This window comes from Symphalangus syndactylus, chromosome 14, assembly GCF_028878055.3.
Source record: "Symphalangus syndactylus isolate Jambi chromosome 14, NHGRI_mSymSyn1-v2.1_pri, whole genome shotgun sequence".
Classification (NCBI taxonomy): Eukaryota; Metazoa; Chordata; class Mammalia; order Primates; family Hylobatidae; genus Symphalangus; species Symphalangus syndactylus.
The window spans coordinates 118623940-118642922 of record NC_072436.2 but is presented as its reverse complement, the minus strand read 5'-3'; the positions used below and the strand labels follow the sequence as shown (position 1 = coordinate 118642922).

The 18983-nt window shown below is 47.3% G+C and overlaps 1 protein-coding gene across 2 annotated transcripts in view; it reads right to left on the bottom strand.

Moving 5' to 3' along the window:
• Positions 1 to 18630, bottom strand: part of LUC7L (LUC7 like) — a 42971-nt gene extending 24341 nt beyond the window's left edge. Inside the window, exons 1-4 of one of the 2 annotated variants that reach the window (XM_055243093.2) lie at positions 18413 to 18630; positions 17467 to 17536; positions 16376 to 16470; positions 7834 to 7932 (exon numbers count right to left, since the gene is read on the bottom strand). In XM_055243093.2, the coding sequence (XP_055099068.1) occupies positions 7834 to 7929 (96 nt within the window). In that variant the 5' untranslated portion in view covers positions 7930 to 7932; positions 16376 to 16470; positions 17467 to 17536; positions 18413 to 18630. The remainder of the gene's footprint in view (positions 1 to 7833; positions 7933 to 16375; positions 16471 to 17466; positions 17537 to 18412) is intronic. The other variant, XM_055243088.2, reaches the window with a different exon arrangement.
• Positions 18631 to 18983: the final 353 nt, after the last annotated feature.

Below are 18983 nucleotides of genomic sequence, written 5' to 3'. Positions count from 1 at the left end.
TGGCTAATTTTATTTTTGTATTTTTATTAGAGACAGGTTATCACCATGTTGGTCAGACTGGTCTCAAACTCCTGACCTCAGGCAATCCGTCCGCCTCGGCCTCCCGAAGTGCTGAGATTATAGGCGTGAGCCACTGTACCCGGCCAGAAATCTTTTTTCTTTTAAGACCGAGTCTCGCACTGTTTCCTGGACTGGAGTGCAGTTGCGCAATCTCGGCTCACTGCAACCTCTGCCTCCCAGGTTGAAGCGATTTTCCTGCCTCACTCTCCAAAGTAGCTGGGATTACAGGTGCCCACCATCATGCCTGGCTAATGTTTTCTATTTTTAGTCGAGATGGGGTTTCACTATCTTGGCCAGGAAGGTCTCCATCTCCTGACCTTGTAATCTCTCCACCTCAGCCTCCCAAAGTGCTGAGATTACAGGCGTGAGCCACTGTGCCTGGCCTGAGTTGAAATCTTTATAGCTTTATATTTTGTGTCTTTGTTTTGTGTTCTCATAAGCAATTTTTTTTTTTGAAATGGAGTCTTTTTTTTTTTTTTTTTTTTTTTTGAGATGGAGTCTCGCTCTGTCACCCAGGCTGGAGTGCAGTGGTGCGATCTCGGCTCACTGCAAGCTCCGCCTCCCGGGTTCACGCCTTTCTCCTGCCTCAGCCTCTCCGAGAAGCTGGAACTACAGGCGCCCGCCACCACGCCCGGCTAATTTTTTTGTATTTTTAGTAGAGACGGGGTTTCACCGTGGTCTCGATCTCCTGACCTCGTGATCCGCCCGCCTCGGCCTCCCAAAGTGCTGGGATTACAAGCGTGAGCCACCGCGCCCAGCCTTGAAATGGAGTCTTGCTCTGTCGCCCAGGCTAGAGCGCAATGGCACGATCTCGGCTCACTGCAACCTCTGCCTCCTGGGTTCAAGCTATTCTCCTGCCTCAGCTTCCTGAGTAGCTGGGATTACAGGTGCACGCCACCACACCCAGCTAATTTTTATATTTTTAGTAGAGACAGTGTTTCACCATGTTGCTCAGGCTGGTATCCTGACCTCATGATCCACCCACCTCAGCCTCCCAAAGTGCTGGGATTACAGGTGTGAGCCACCACGCCCTGCCTATCATAAGCAATTTGAAGTCATTAGATAGCTTTCACAAACATTAGTTAGAAGGGCAGAGTCTATCACATAGGTTCATTATAATTTACTCATTCATTTCTCTTCTTGGGCATTTTTCTTGGATCCAAATTTCAATCTCATAAACAATTTTGTCATAAGTATCATTTATTCATTTATTTACTTATCTGAGACAGACTCTTGTTCTGTTCTCCAGGCTAGAGCACAGTGGTGCAACCACAGCTCACTTCAGCCTTGATCTTCTGGGCTCAACTGATCCTCCAGCCTTAGCCCCTCGATTAGCTGGGACTACAGTTGCAGGCCACCTTGTATGGCTAATTTTTTTGGTATTTTCTGTACAGACAGAGTTTGTCATGTTGCCCACGCTAGTCTCCAACTGGGCTCACGTGACCCACCCACCCCAGTCTCCCAAAGAGCTGGGATTGCAGGCATGGACCACTGCACCCGGCCCACAAACATCTTTACTACAACCATGTTTGCATGTATTTCCAATTACTTTCTTAGGATAGAGATTTCTAGAAATAAGTCACAAGGCAGAGATACTTTTAGGCCAGGCATGGTGGTTTGTGACTGTAATCCCAGAACTTAGAAGACTGAAGTAGGAGAACAGCTTGAGGCCAGGAGTTGGAGGCTACCGTGAGCTATGATCACGTCACTGCAATCCAGCCTGGGCAGAACAAGATCCTATCTCAATAGTTGTATTACATCTTTTTTTCCTCTTAAAATAAGTTAAAATAAACATCTTTTCTCTGCATTCATTTTCACATATCATTAAGATACATTTCCAACAGCGGAATTCTGGAACAAAATGTTTAAAACACCAACAGTAGGCCAGGCGCAGTGGCTGATGCCTGTAATCCCAGCACACTGGGAGGGCGAGGTGGGCGGATCACGAGGTCAGGAGCTTGAGACCATCCTCGCTAACACAGTGAAACCTTGTCTACTGAAAATACAAAAAATTGGGCTGGGTGCGGTGGCTCACACCCGTAATCCCAGAACTTTGGGAGGCTGAGGCAAATGGATCACAAGGTCAAGAGTTCGAGACCAGCCTGGCCAGCACTGTAAAACCCCTTCTCTACTAAAAATACAAAAAATTAGCCAGGCATGGTGGTGCGTGCCTGTAATCCCAGCTACTTGGGAGGCTGAGGTAGGAGAGTTGCTTGAACCCGGCAGGCGGAGGTTGCAGCGAGCCGAGATCACCGTGCCATTGCACTCCAGCCTGGGCGACAAAAGCAAAACTCCGTCTCAAAAAAAAAAAAAATTATAAGAAAATTGGCCGGGTGTGGTGACATGCGCATGTAGTCCCAGCTACTCAGGAGGCTGAGGAGGGAAAATCGCTTGAACCGGGAAGGCAGAGGTTGCAGTGAGCCAAGATCATGCCACCGTACTCCAGCCTGGACGACAGAGTGAGATACTGTCTCAAAAAAACAAAACAAAACAAAAACACCAACAGTGCCTTGACAGATCACTCTCCCACAACACTGCTGCCCTACCACACCCAGCTAATTTTCTGTTTTTTTTCTAGAAACATGTTCTTCAGGCAAAAACTCCTGGGCTCAAGTGATCCTTCACTTTTGGCCTCCGAAAGTGACAGGGTGACAAGCAGCAGCCACCTTGCCTGCCCAGCCCGGTTTACTCTTTTTTTTTTTTTTTTTTGAGATGGAGTCTCGCTCTGTCGCCCAGGCTACAGTGCAGTGGTGCGATCTTGGCTCACTGCAAACTCTGCCTCCTAGGTTCAAGTGATTCTCCTGCCTCAGCCTCCCGAGCAACTGGGATTACAGGCGCCCGCCACCACACCCGGCTAATTTTCAATTTTTAGTAGAGAGGGGGGTTTCTCCATGTTGGTCAGGCTGGTCTCAAACTCCCGACCTCAGGTGATCTGCCAGCCTCAGCCTCCCAAAGTGCTTGGGTAACAGGCATGAGCCACCGCGCTTGGCCCTGGTTTACTCTTAATTCTTTGAGGGAGGAGGACCTTTTTCTTTTCCACATATTTATAAACACTGGTTATCAAATAGTTTTTTTTTTTTTTTTTGAGACAGAGTCTCGCTCTGTTGTCCAGGCTGGAGTGCAGTGGCGCAACGTCGGCTCACTGCAACCTCCGCCTCCTGGGTTCAAGCGATTCTCCTGCCTCAGCCTCCCAAGTAGCTGGGACTACGGGTGCTGGCCACAATGACCGGCTGATTTTTGTATTTTCAGTAGACATGGTGTTGTACTGTATCGGCCAGGTTGGTCTTGAACTCCTGGCCTTGTGATCTGCCCACCTCAGCCTCCCAAAGTGCTAAGATTAAAGGTGTGAGCCACCTTGCCTGACCTAAATATTTTAATATGAGCCCCCTGTAAGGTCAAAAATGACTTTTAGGGAGTGGGAGATGCAGGTAATTCTCAGGGAGTAACTCTTGTATATTGTACATTTTCACATAGGACAAAAAGGTCTCTTATCTGTTCTAGCCCTCTGACCCACTCTCTCAAGGCACATGCCACCACGCCTGGCTAACTCTGGCATTTTTTTGTAGAGACGGGGTTTCCCCATGTTGCCCAGGCTGGTATCGAACTCCTAGGCTCAAGCAATCCACCTGCCTCAGCCTCCCAAAGTGTTGGGATTACAGGCGTGAGCCACCACAGGCATGGCCAAGGCTACTATTTTATTTATTTATTTATTTATTTATTTTTATTTTTTTTTTTTAGTAGAGACAGGATTTCACTATGTTGGCCGGGATGGTCTCGAACTCCTCACGTCGTGATCCGCCCACCTCGGCCTCCCAAAGTGCTGGGATTACAAGCTTGAGCCACCGCTCCCGGCCAAGGCTACTATTTTAAATACAATTTTTTTTTTTTGAGACAGAGTTTCGCTCTGTCACCCGAGCAGAATAAAGTGCAATGGTGTGATCCCAGCACACTGCAACCTTCACCACTTGGGTTCAAGCCATTCTCTTGCCTCAGCCTCCCGAGTAGTTGGGACGACAGGAGCGCACAACCATGCCCAGCTAATTTTTGCATTTTTAGAAGAGGCAGGGTTTCACCATGTTGGCCAGGCTCGTCTTGAACTCCCGACCTCAGGTGATCCACTCACCTCAGCCTCTCAAATTGCTGGAATTACAGCTGTGAGCCACCACACACGGTCCAAGAATTTATTCTTTATTGGGAACTGCATTCCTGTAACAAATGAAACATCTCAGGTACTCCCAAAATATATACACCTATTATGTAGCCCCAACAAATTTTTAAAATAGGCTGGGCACAGTGGCTCACGTCTGTAATCTCAACACTTTGGGAGGCTAAGGCGGGTGGATCACCTGTGGTCAGGAGTTTGAGACCAGCCTGGCCAATATGGCAAAACCCTGTCTCTACTAAAAATACAAAAATTAGCCAGGTGTAGCGATGTGCACCTGTAATCCCAGCTACTCAGGAGGCTGACGCAGGAGAACCGCTTGAAACCAGGAGGCGGAGGTTGCAGTGGGCCAAGATCACACCACTGCACTACAGCCTGGGCCACAAGAGCGAGACTCAGTCTCAAAAAAAAATTTTTTTTTAAATAAATAAATAGAATTTACTCGAGGCCAGGTGCAGTGGCTCACGCCTATAATCACAACACTTTGGGAGGCCAAGGCAGGTGGATCACCTGAGGTCAGGAGTTTGAGACCAGCCTGAGCAACATGGTGAAACTCCATCTCTACTAAGAATACAAAAATTAGCTGGGCATGGTGGCGGGTGCCTGTAATCACAGCTACTTGGGAGGCTGAGGCATGAGAAGAGAAGGAGGTTGCAGTGAGCTGAGATCGTGCCACTGTACTCCAGCCTGGGCAACAAGAGCAAAACTACATCTCCAAAAAAAAAAAAAAAATTAGCCAGGCATGCTGGCAGGCACCTGTAATCCCAGCTACTCAGGAGGCTGAGGTAGGAGAATCGCTTGAACCCAGGAGGTGGAGGTTACAGTGAGCTGAGATCATGCCACGGCACTCCAACCGAGGCAACAAGAGTGACACTCCGTCTCAAAAAAAAAAAGGAAGAATTTATGTAAAATGTATTGACATCTTGTAATGCAAGGGGAGGGACCCTTTCCCTTGGGTTTTATATTTTTCACTGGCTCCCTCATCCCATGCTCAGTTCCTTCCCAGTCTTCACTCAAGAACCAGAATGGCATCAAACCCCTCTACTAACCTCTGGTCATACTAGCGATGGATGATTAGGGATTAAAAAATAGTTAAAATTGAGTGAGTTTAAATCATGTATTCTTACCAGGCACAGTGTAATCACACCTGTAAACCCAGCACTTTGGGAGGGTGAGGTGGGTGGATCACCTGAGGTCAAGAGTTCAAGATGAGCCTGGCCAACATGGCGAAACCACGTCTCTACTAAAAATACAAAAATTAGCTGGGTGTGGTGGCAGGCACTTGTAATCTCAGCTACTTGGGAGGCTGAGGCAGGAGAATCGCTTAAACCCAGGAGGCAGAGGCTGCAGTGAGCCGAGATCACACCACCGCACTCCAGCCTGGGTGACAGAGTGAGACTCGACCTCAAAAGAAAAAAAAAAAAAAAAGAAAAAAAAATCACGTGCCAGGTGCGGTGGCTCACGCCTGTAATCCCAGCACTTTGGGAGGCCAAGGCGGGCGGATCACGAGGTCAGGCGATCGAGACCATCCTGGCTAACACAGTGAAACCCGGTCTCTACTAAAAATACAAAAAAAAAATTAGCCGGGCGTGATGGCGGGTGCCTGTAGTTCCAGCTACTCGGGAGGCTGAGGCAGAAGAATGGCGTGAACCCGGGAGGCGGAGCTTGCAGTGAGCCGAGATTGCGCCACTGCACTCCAGCCTGGGCGACAGAGCGAGACTCCGTCTCAAAAAAAAAAAAAAAAAAAAAAAAAAAGCTGAAAAATGCTACTCTAAATGGATTTACTGGCCAGGCACAGTGGCTCACACCTGAAATCCCAACACCTGTGAGGGGCCAAGGTGGCAGGATCACTTGAGGGCAGAAGCTTGAGACCAGCCTGGGCAACGCAGTAAGACCCTGTCTCTACCAAAAAAAAAAAAAAAAAAGCTGGCCGTGGCGGCACACACCTGTACCCTCAACTACTCAGGAACCCGAGGCAGGAGTATCACTGAGCCCAAGAGGTCAAGGTTACAGCAAGCCATCATCACGCCACTGCCCTCCAGCCTGGGTGACAGAACAAGACCCTGCCTCAAAAATAAATACGCCGGGCGCGGTGGCTCACAGCTGTAATCCCAGCGCTTTGGGAGGCCGAGGCGGGCAGATCACAAGGTCAGGAGATCGAGACCAGCCTGGCCAACATGGTACAACCCCGTCTCTACCAAAAATGCAAAAATGAGTTGGGCATGGTGGTGCATGCCTGTAATCCCAGCTATTTGGGAGGCTGAGGCAGGAGAATCACTTGAACCAGGGAGTCGGAGGTTGCAATGAGCCGAGATGGTGCCACTGCACTCTAGCCTGGTGACAGAACAAGACTCTGTCTCAAAATAAATAAATAAATAAAACTTAAAATAAATTAAATAAATAATTAGCTAGACATTGTCGTGTGCATCTGTACTACTAGCTATTTAGGAGACTGTGGAAGAAAGATCACCTGAGCCCAGCAATTCACTTACAGTCAGCTATAATCATGCTACTGCACTCCAGCCTGGGCAACAGAGTGAAACTCTGTATCAAAAAGAAAAAGAAGCTAGGCGCGGAGGCTCAAGCCTGTAATCCCAGCACTTTGGGAGGCTGAGGTGGGCGGATCACCTGAGGTCGAGAGTTCGAGACCAGCCTGACCAACATGGAGAAACACCATCTCTACTAAAAATACAAAATCATCTGGGCGTGGTGGCTCAAGCCTGTATTCCCAGCTCCTCGGGAGGCTGAGGCAGGAGAATCTCTTGAACTCGGGAGGAGGTTGCAGTGAGCCGAGATCGCGCCATTGCTCTCCAGCCTGAGCAACAAGAGCAAAACTCCGTCTCAAAAAAAAAAGAATTTACTAATGTAGATAAAATAACTACTGAATACTAAAAAACGCAAATTAAGATCAGAAAGAAATGCCATTTTACAACCACTAAACTGCAAAAATTAAATAGTCTGATAATACAAAGTGTTAGTGAGCGTGCAGATACTGCTATGGGACTTCACCAAAGAGAAACAAGAAGACAACATTACAAAATTGTCTCACGAGGATAAATACGAGTATCTCCTACAAACCAGCAATCCCTCTCCTAGGAATATACCCAAAATAAATCCTTATCCACGTGACAAGGAAGTTATGCAAAAATATTCATATTGTCTGCAATAGCAAACTAGAATCAATCTAAATCTCTATGAATAAAGGAAAGATCGTTTGAGAATTATTCAAGCAGCAATGAAAACAATATGCAACCACCTGGGTAAACAGAAACATAATACTGAACCAAAAAAATCTAACTTTAAAGACCCTACACTATGAAACCATTCAAAACTAAGCAAAAATAAACACTGTTCAAGGACTCATAAAAATGTAATTAAAATTTTTAAAAGCAACAAAATGAGACAACACATTATCATTTAGGATAGTGATGGGACGTTGGACATAAGATATAAACAGTACTGGCTGTATTTTAGCTCTCAGCTTCAGTGGCAGGATAACAAGCAACTACTTTACTATTTTGCTTCAAAACTTACGTTATGTTACATTTTTCTTGTTAGTTCAATATTGGGTTCTTCGCAGTAGGAATAAATCAACATTAAATAAAACTTACATCCAATTCAAAAAACAGGTCTCTTTCTTTACTTGCAATCTCATAATCTGCTCGGAGGGCCAAGTCGTGGATTTTGGTACATTCTCCTAAATCCATGCGCTGTGGGAAACAAACAAAAAATGTAGACCTCAGTACCTACATACTGCAGAAAGCACATAACAGGACTTGGTGTTCCAACTGTCACCAACATAAATGATCATTTTTGGAACACTGACACTGCAATAAGAAAATTAAGAAAGGAGATATGGCTGAGAAGCCTCATTTCACTTATACCATCGTAACTACGTGACACTTGAAACCGATACATTTAATAGTGTAAAGTTTCTATTTTAGACCCAGAGATAATTGGACTGTAATCATGACAACTAAATTAATTGGCTTTTGCCAGTTTTTGAGAAGGAGTTTCACTCTGTCACCCAGGCTGGAGTGCAGTGGCGCGATCTCGGCTTACTGTAACCTCCACCTCCTCTGGGTTCAAGCAATTCTCCTTCCTCATTCTCCCAAGTAGCTGGGATTACAGGCACGTGATACCACACCCAGCTAATTTTTCTTCTTTTTTTTTGTATTTTCAGGAGAGACGAGGTTTCGCCACGTTGGCCAGGCCAGTCCCGAACTCCTGACCTCAAATAATACACCCACCTTGGCCTCCCAAAGCGCTGGCATTACAGGTGTGAGCCACGGTGCCCAGCCAGTTTTATTTATGCATCAGTCCAAGGATTCAGTAAATGGCAACATGTGGGGTGGCAGAGATAGGAAAGGGCCAGGGTTGGGCGTGGTCGCTCACGCCTGTAATCCCAGCACTCTGGGAGGGTGAGGCAGGCGGATCACTTGAGGTCAGGAGTTCAACGTCAGCCTGCCCAACATGATGAAACCCAGTCTCCACTAAAACTACAAAAATTAGCCAGGTGTGGTGGCGGGGCACCTGTAATCCCAGCTACTCGGAGAGCTGAGACGCAAGAATCGCTTGAACCCAGGAGATAGAGTTTGCAGTGAGCCGAGACTGTGCCACTGCACTCCAGCCTGGGTGATAAAGTGAGACTCTGTCTCAAAAAAGGGGGAAAAAAAGGAAAGGGCCAGAAAACAGTCTGACTGCAACAAGTTTCTAGGCATTGTCTTGCAATCTTGACTACTTGAGATGCTCGATGCCTAAGATGCAGAGACAGAGGAAGAAGAAAGAGCAGACAGAAGTTAGATTTTGGCAATTACATCACAAATTAACACTTGGCTTTGTGTAGCTGATTATGTATCAAAGGGAATAAAGGAGAACAGGCTGGTTCATAGCCAAATAAATGCTCTGCACATTTTCTTAACCTGGGAAATGACCCTGGACATCTAAGTGAGGACAGATAATTGTCCCACTCAGTTTCTCCATTTGACAAACAAAACGTTCCAACACTAAAACAAAATGATTTATGTTGTCAGTAAGAATAGCATGATGTGCTATTATGTGTACCATATGCAGTACAATTAGGTAGCAGTGTATGATTTTAATCTAAATCCTAAGTATAGGACTCTATGCAGACACCTTCTGCCTCTGGCCATCTACACAGCAACAGGGAGGTTTGTGTGCTGAGGATCATGGTGTCAAGTTATAGAGTGCAAGAGTGCATGTTAACAAAACCCAACATCCCAACTAGGAGACACCCCCAGTAGGACAAAAGAACATGTCTACATAACCAGGGGAAAAAAAAAAAAAAAAAAGGACGTTAGTACCAGTTGCAGTGGCACATGTCTGTAATCCCAACACCTTTGGGAGGGCAAGATGGGAGGATCACTTGAGCCCAGGAGTTTGAGACCAGCCTGGGCAACATAGCAAGACCCTGTCTCTATGAAAAAATTAACAATTAGCTGGGTGTGGTGGTATGTGCCTGTAGTCCCAGCTACTTGGGAGGCTGAGGTGAGAGGATCACTTGAGTCTGGGAGGTCAAGGCTTCAGTGAGCTGTGACTGAGCCACTGCACTCGTCTGAGCAACAGAGACCCCTGTCTTTTTAATTTTTTTTTTTTTTTTTTTTTGAGATGGAGTTTCGCTCTTGTTGCCCAGGCTGGAGTGCAATCCCGGCTCTCAGCAACCTCCGCCTCCCAGGTTCAAGCGATTCTCCTGCCGCAGCCTCCCAAGTAGCTGGGATTACAGCCATGTGCCACCACGCCCAGCTAATTTTGTATTTTCAGTAGAGATGGGGTTTCTCTGTGTTGGTCAGGCTGATCTTGAACTCCTGACCTCATGTGATCCGCCCACCTCGGCCTCCCAAAGTGCTGGGATAACAGGCGTGAGCCACCTTGCCCAGCTTTTTAAAGAGACCCGTCTTTGAAAAAAAAAAAAGGGCCGGGCGCGGTAGCTCACGCCTGCAATCCCAGCACTTTGGGAGGCCGAAGCGGGCGGAGCACAGGGTCAGGAGATCAAGACCATCCTGGCTAACACGGTGAAACCCCATCTCTACCAAAAATACAAAAAAAAATTAGCCAGGCGCCTTAGTCCCAGCTACTCGGGAGGCTGAGGCAGAACAATGGCATGTACTCCAGCCTGAGCGACAGAGCGAGACTGCGTCTCGAAAAAATAAAATAAAATAAAATAAAATAAATAAAAAAAGAAAGCACGTGGCATGCTCACTAACAAAACATCCTTCAGTATCACCAATAACAAAGATAGGCCAGGCACGGTGGCTCACGCTTGTAATCCCAGCACTTTGGGAGGCCGAGGCGGGTGGATCACGAGGTCAGGAGATCGAGACCACGGTGAAACCCCATCTCTACTAAAAATACAAAAAAAAAATTAGCCGGGCGCGGTGGCGGGGGCCTGTAGTCCCAGCTACTCGGAGAGGCTGAGGCAGGAGAATGGCGTGAACCCGGGAGGCGGAGCTTGTAGTGAGCCGAGACTGCGCCACTGCACTCCAGCCTGGGCGACAGAGCGAGACTCCGTCTCAAAAAAAAAAAAAAAAAAAACAAAAAAAAAACAAAGATAACATGGAGGCGGCAGACAACGGGTCTGCCTTGTATGGTGATCTTTATTTTGACGAAAGATTGACTTTTCTCCTTTATCATTCTTACTCTGAAGTCAGATGGGACTCACTTTATGGTCGGTTACACAGAAGACGTAGAGATAGGACAACAGTGGTTCTGGAAGCCAAATTTGCAATTAAAATCACTGTCACTGAAAATCTGACAACTTTTACTTCATTCACTCTGTTTTTTTTCTGAGATGGAGTCTCACTCTGTAGCCCAGGCTGGAGTGCAGTGGCATGATCTCAGCTCACTGCAACCTCAGCCTCCCAGATTCAAGTAATCCTCCTGCCTCAGCCTCCCAAATAGCTGGGACTACAGGGGCAAGCCACCACACCCGGCTAAATTTTTTGTATTTTTAGTAGAAACGGGTTTTCACCATGTTGGCCAGGCTGGTCTCAAACTCCTGACCTCAAGTGATCCACCCGCCTCGTCGTCCTCCCAAAGTGCTGGGATTACAGGTATGAGCCACCGTGCCTGGCCTCATTTACTCTTCTAAGTTCTGGGTGTTGTCCTTTAAAATATATAGTTTCCACAAACTAAGCATTGTAGCTGAAAAATGAATGGTAGCTATCAGAAAAAATGCTTTAAACTAATCAAGGCTTTGTTGTTCAAAGAAAAAACTACTACCAAAGGAAGTAGACCCTAAAACCTTAAATACAACAAAACATTAAGTGCAAAATGATTTCCATTATAAAAACCTCAACTGTCAAGAAAGATATGATATTAGAAAACCTCATGAGTCCGGGCGCGGTGGCTCACGCCTGTAAACCCAGCACTTTGGGAGGCCGAGGCGGGCGGATCACCTTAGGTCAGAAGTTCGTGACCAGCCTGGCCAGCATGGTGAAACTCCATCTCTACTAAAAATACAAAAATTAGCTGGGTGTGTTGGCGCACGTTTGTAATCCCAGCTACTCGGGAGGCTGCGGCAGGAGAATCGCTTGAGCCCAGGAGGCGGAGGTTGCAGTGAGCTGAGATCGAGCCGTTATACTCCAGCCTGGGCAACAAGAGCGAAACTCAGTCTCAAAACAACAAAAAAAAGAAAACCTCATGAGGCCAGACGAGGTGGCTCATGCCTGTAATCCCAGCACTTTGGGAGGCAGAGGTGGGCGGATAACCTGAAGTCAGGAGTGTGAGACCAGCCTGGCCAACAGGGTGAAACCCCATCTCTACTAAAAATACAAAAAATTAGCCGGGTGTGGTGGCGGGCGCCTGTAATCCCAGCTACTCGGGAGGCTGAGGCAGGAGAGTTGCTTGAACCAAGGAGGCAGAGGTTGCAGTGAGCAGAGATCGCACCATACACTACAGCCTGGGCAACAGAGTGAGACTCCGTCTAAAAAAAAAAACCTCACATGAAGCAAAATTCAGCACTTACTTTTCAATGTGAGAGCTCCCCAAACAGTCCCTGCTAAAGCACACTGAGGATAGGCTTGAGTTCTATGATTACCCTCTTTGGATGTACCTTTTCAGCTTTGCCAAGGAGGCAGGGAAAAATACTACTGGCCATTCTCCTGGATGCCTAACATCAAGAAGAGCTGAAATATCACATTCATTAAGTCCTTCCACTGCCGGGCGCGGTGGCTCACGCTTGTAATCCTAGCACTTTGGGAGGCCGAGGCGGGCGGATCACGAGGTCAGGAGATCGAGACCACGGTGAAACCCCGTCTCTACTAAAAAATACAAAAAATTAGCCGGGCGCGGTGGCGGGCGCCTGTAGTCCCAGCTACTCGGAGGCTGAGGCAGGAGAATGGCGTGAACCCGGGAGGCGGAGCTTGCAGTGAGCCGAGATTGCGCCACTGCACTCCAGCCCGGGCGACAGAGCGAGACTCTGTCTCAAAAAAAAAAAAAAAAAAAAAAAAAAAAAAAAAAGTCCTTCCACAATATTCCAGACAGCTGCTAAATCCAGTGTGTCAGGTGTTTTTTACTCAACAACCTGTGTTCTCTTCTGTACCTTCTACTGGTCTAACACTGCTGACCAGGAAGGGCACCAAAGGTTCCGGAACCTTCAGAAAACAGTTCTGGCCGGGCGCGGTGTCTCATGCCTGTAATCCCAGCACTGTGGGAGGCCGAGGTGGGTGAATCACAAGGTTAGGAGTTTGAGACCAGCCTGGCCAATATGGTGAAACCCTGTCTCTACTAAAAATACAAAAATTAGCTGGGCGTGGTGTTGCACACCTGTAGACCCAGCTACTCAGGAGGCTGAGACAGAAGAATCGCCTGAACCTGGGAGGCAGAGGTTGCAGTGAGCCAAGATCATGCCACTGCACTCCAGCCTGGGTAACAGAGCAAGACAGCGTCTCAAAAAAAAAAAAAAACCAAAAAAACAAGAAAACAAAAAAACCCAGCAAGGATCAACCCCTACAACAAACGCCATCTGAATTTCCAACCCTTACTCCATTCGACCGTCAGCAGCCTCTGACATTTGTTCATTCACACTTTTGCAAGGCACTTTCTTCATATGCACACAGGTCTCCTGGGTTTCCTCCTCCCCCTCAGGATGCTTCTCTCTCTTTTTTTTTTTTTTTTTTTTTTTTTTGAGACAGAGTCTCGCTCTGTCGCCCAGGCTGGAGTGCAGTGGCGCGATCTCGGCTCACTGCAAGCTCTGCCTCCCGGGTTCACGCCATTCTCCTGCCTCAGCCTCTCCGAGTAGCTGGGACTACAGGCGCCCGCCACCACGCCCGGCTAATTTTTTTGTATTTTTATTAGAGACGAGGTTTCAACAGGTCTCGATATCCTGACCTCGTGATCCGCCCGCCTCGGCCTCCCAAAGTGCTAGGATTACAAGCGTGAGCCACCGCGCCCGGCCCCCCCCCTCAGGATGCTTCTCTAACCCCCATTGCTGAGCTGCCCCTGCCCGATCCCAAACACCGGAGTGACGGCCCTCAATCCATGGCCTCTTGTCATAGGCTTCCAGAACCTCTGCCTCACTCTCTCGCTGCTAATTCACACCAGTCCAGAAACATCACTGGCATTCCTTCTGTTCCTCTGCACTCTCCTCCACCCAGGGCACCAAATCCCAAACTTTACTCATGTTCTTTCTCACCATTCGGGTCTCTGCTCACATGTCCCTGAGAGGCCTTTCCTCATCCTCCAATCTGCAAAAGCTCATTATCTACTCATTTACTTATTCACTAGGTATCCTCTTCTCCCACTAGATGAGAGTAGAGACTTTATTGGCACACCATCTCCAGTGCCTGGCACAGAGTAGGTGTCCAATAAATATCTAGTGAATTGATCTATAACAATAAACATTTGTGTGAAATAACCTCACTCTGGCCGGGTACGGTGGCTCACTCCTGTAATCCCAGCACTTTGGGAGGCCAAGGTGGGCAGATCATGAGGTCAGGAGTTCCAGACTAGCCTGGTCAACATGGTGAAACCCCGTTTCTACTGAAAATACAAAAATTAACCGGGCGAGGTGGTGCATGCCTGTAATCCCAGCTACTCGGGAGGGTGAGGCAAGAGAATAAGTGAACCCAGGAGGCAGAGGTTGCAGTGATCCATGATCACGCTACTGCACTCCAGCCTGGGCAACAAGAGTGAAACTCCGTCTCTTTTTTTTTTTTTTTTAGACGGAGTTTCGCTCTTGTTGCCGAGGCTGGAGTGCAATGGCTCGATCTCGGCTCACCACAACCTCTGCCTCCCGGGTTCAAGAGATTCTCCTGCCTCAGTCTCCCGAGTAGCTGGAATTACAGGCATGGACCACCACGCCCAGCTAATTTTGTATTTTAATAGAGACTGGGTTTCTCTATGTTGGTCAGGCTGGTCTTAAACTCCCAACCTCAGGTGATCCGCCCACCTGAGCCTCCCAAAGTGCTGGGATTACAGGCGTGAGCCACCACGCCCAGCTTGAAATTCTGTCTCAAAAAAAAAAAAAAAAAGAAAAGAAACACTCACTCAGATTATTTTTCTCACCAGTATTCTGCAGCTATGCTACACAGTGTCTGGCCAAGGAAAACATGGTTGAAATCTTCCCGAGAGTGCACATCTATCTGCTCCCTCTGACTTCCTTCACTATGGGTTTATCAAGAATTCCAAGTTGTGCATCCTATGAAAATACCCTACAGTGAAACTGCCTTCGACGAGTTGAAATCATTAATCTGTATTGACCTCGGTACTCACAACAAACTGCAGCAAACAGTAACGTTTTCCCACCCCAGGCCAAACAGCAGACAACACCCCAAGGAACAGAGGCACAAGGTTTGGCATTCATTTCGCATTTGCTGTCAGAAAAGTCAGCTTGAGACGATTTAATACATCTGAGCGGTTTTCCAGGAGGTGCTCCTCCCTAATAAAAGCAATGATTCATCATGAAGAAAACATCCTCTAACATATGCACGTTCCATTCTTAAAATGAGAGGGTAGTTTTTATTTTTTTATTTTTTTTTTTGAGACGGAGTCTCGGTCTGTCACCCAGGCTGGAGTGCAGTGGCGCGATCTCAGCTCACTGCAAGCTCCGCCTCCCGGGTTCACGCCATTCTCCTGCCTCAGCCTCTCCGAGTAGCTGGGACTACAGGCGCCCGCCACCACGCCCGGCTAATTTTTTGTATTTTTAGTAGAGACAGGGTTTCACCATGGTCTCGATCTCCTGACCTCGTGATCCGCCCGCCTCGGCCTCCCAAAGTGCTGGGATTACAAGCATGAGCCACCGCGCCCGGCCAGGTGGCTGTGAAATCTTAAAACAGGGGTGGTCTCTACAGGACTCCTTTTCTCTCAGTGGCTTAATCACCACGGATAATCTTCCACTATTCAGTCTTTTCAAATTCTTACTTCGAATAAATGCACATTAAACACGTTTATCTGTTTTGTTCATCTGAAGTGAACTTAAAATTGTAGGGTTCTATATTCATTAGATAGCATGTTGATTTCTTGAAAGGGTGGCACAACACAAAACTACAAAATCAACGTATCCTCAACTGATTTTTAAAAACCAAAGAATTTGGGGAAGAAAATGTACCTTGCTAGATCAAAAGTCTTCCACACAATCAACTTGAGGTCAAACAAACCCACACAGAATCTCCAAAGAACTTCAGGCTGACCTAAAGCATATTTTTTGCTACAGCCAAATTAGAATACTTGCCCTATTTAGTTGTGAATATCTCAGTATAAATGACTTTACAAAAAAATCTGGTAACTTTACAGACAGAATTTTGTAACAGTGAAATTTGTTCCATAACATAAAATCCTACCAAATGAATAGAATCTATCATTTTAAGGGCATCAGGGATTTCTGCCTGTTAAAGAGAGGAGGATTGAGCAAGGAGCAGTCGCTCATGCCTGTAGTCTCAGCTGCTCAAGAGGCTAAGATGGTAGGATCGCTGGAGCCCAGGAGTTCGAGGCTGCAGCGAGCTATGATCACACCATTGCACTTCACCCTGGGCAGCACAGAGTGAGACTCCATCGCATGCGTGCATACGTACATACGAGTGGAGGATTAGAGAAAAAGAGATTTAAGTTAAAACAAAATTCAACACAGAAAAACCATCACTGCCTATACAGCACTCACGTCAGAGTGTTCCATGAGGTCCCCCAAAATGCACCTACCGTCCCAGCCAGGATGTCATGGGGGCAGCAGTCCAGAAGGTGACTCTTGCAGACACGGTCATCTGTAAACTTGACCCTCTGTCTGGTTTCGTCTCCTGAAATTCATTTGTGGTTTTAAATAAGACAATATTATCACATTAACCACAAAAAAAAAACTAGTATAACAATTCACCTGGATGATTTGCAGACTATCATGTCTGTGTTCTCCCCATCAAATACAATGAAAAGCTGATCTAAAGATATTTACAACTGGAGTGGAATACACCTTTTTTTGAGGCTAATTATATCATGAAGAATCACACTTAATGAGATCTGACTCCATCATTGTACCAAAGAAGTCAAGGAGTCAGACGTAAACAGCTGAGCACCAAAAGGTCATTGGCTCCACATATACATGTGGTAATGAGATTCCAAAACCCAAGCTAATCAGAGGTCCATGAACCACCAAGGGTGACTTATAGAGCTGGTAACTGCCACCAACAAAAGCTACTTATTAATCTAATCTTTTTGTTATGAACAAATGCAGAGGCAGTATTTTGCCTAAAACTGAATGAAGAAGAAAGCTTTCAAACTCTATCGAAGACTGTTAAATAATCTCGATCTATTCTTCCTATGTCCCTTTCGTTCCCACCCTTAAAAAAGAGAGTTGCTACCTGGGAGTCACTTTTAACAAGACAATACCAAAAAAAGCAAAAAAGGAACTAGGTTAGTCAATACACACTGTGAGCTCCAACACATACTGTACCCATCTGCATTCTTCAAGACCTCAGCTGCAGAATTTTATGCCCGCTGTTGAAAAGTGTTAAAGGAAAAGTTTTCTTGCCCACACCTGCAGTAAGGAAGTCGGGGGAATGATACATAAAAGTAAAGGTAAAGTGGTATGTGACAAATTTTAAAGCTAGTCTGTGTATACAACACAGAGCTGTGCAACGCTAGAGGAGGAATATATTTTAGGATTTGCAAGCATCCAGGATTAATGTAGTGTCTTTTTATTGAAAATGTTTTCTTTCTAAACTACACTTTTAAAATTACTTGTGAAAAAAAGCAAACACTTTTTTGTTATAACAGCTTAGAAATTGGTTGTGACTCACGGCTCGATGAACATGAGGCTTTCTGCAACTCCCTTGCAGATTGATGTAGGCAGGCAAAGATACACTGAACCTTTATAAATAAAATAGAGGGGCCACAATTGTTCAGTTTGTATGAAATAAAAATATGGGAAGCAATTCAAAAGCAACTCAATATACAAAGAAAGCTAAAAAGCACTTATTCACCTATGAAATAAAGTGCAAATAATCTGCACAGCCCTGAGAATGTGCCAGTGTGAACTTACAACTTCATTACTCAGCAGAAAAGAAAACACAAACCACAGCAGGTATACAGTTTTGCAAAGATGCAACCGCTTTGTCCTGTGACAACCATCACGATCTTGAGCCCCTCCCTACACAGTACAACCTACCTAACGACTGTCAAGCGCTGGCTACACAGAGGCTCTCCTGTGTGCTGGGGGGAAGGGGGCAGCTGGAGAAGTACTCGGCAGAAACCCACGTTAGAAAAGCTCAGTTTACGGCTCCCCTTGCAATGGTACAGAACCACAGCGGGCCAGGGTTTCGAGGCCCATCCGGCTCTCTCGGGTGTAGCTTCTTCCCAAGGAGCCTCGGAAGAGTTCTGCCACCCGGCTGCCAGCGACCTGGAGGCCACGTTGATTCCAGCCCTCCGCCGGCTCCACAGTTCGCGGAGGGGCACGGAGCCGCGGCGCCCGCCAGGGAGGAAGTAGCAGGATGGTAAATAGGATGGAGGCTGAAGCCCCATCCATGGCGCAGACTCCGAGAGAGGAGCCCGACCTGGACCCACGGCCGCCTCAGAGACGAACCGGCTTAGACAAAGGCCCGGCGCCTGCGGTCGGCGCGCGGGGGAGGAGGAGCGGTGCCCCGCGCAGGCGCAGGCGCAGACGATCGCGGCCCCCGCCTCAGGCCGCCCGGCGGCCTCGCCTCACTCCCACCCCAGACCCTCGCCTGGCTGACCGCTCTGACTCACCGTCCCGAGCCGTGCCCATGAGCTGGTCCAGCAGGGCCCGCATCTGCGCCTGGGCGGACATAGTAGCCGGCGGAGGCGACGGGGTCGGCCGCAACGGCTTCTCTCAGGCAGGCAGTGGCAGCGGCGTCGACAAATGATGGTCGCGTCGGCCTCGAGCCCACTCGGCTCTTTCCCGCCGCGGGGGACGCCGGGAGGAAGTACGACGGCGCCGGCGCACGCCCTGCTGGGAAATGTAGTTTCTGGGGTGGGTGCTTAGGGAGGCCTAGGCTCTGAGTGGTCGCAAGTTGTCCAAAATCCCAACCCTGATTTTACTCTAGACCCCCAGGAACTCAAACGAGTCTCTACGAAGGGTAAGCTACAATAAAATGAAATACAGTCAATCAAAAACAAGATAAATCCGTGCTTTTTCTAAGCTAGCCATGAAACCGTGGGCATGTTATTTAGCTCCCCGACGCTCGTTTTTTCAAATCTGTGAAATGAGGATTCTAAATGTGCCCCTCATATGATTTTTGTGAAAGTTAAATAAAGCATGGAATTTTATTTATTTTGAGCGAGGGTCTTGCTCCGTCGC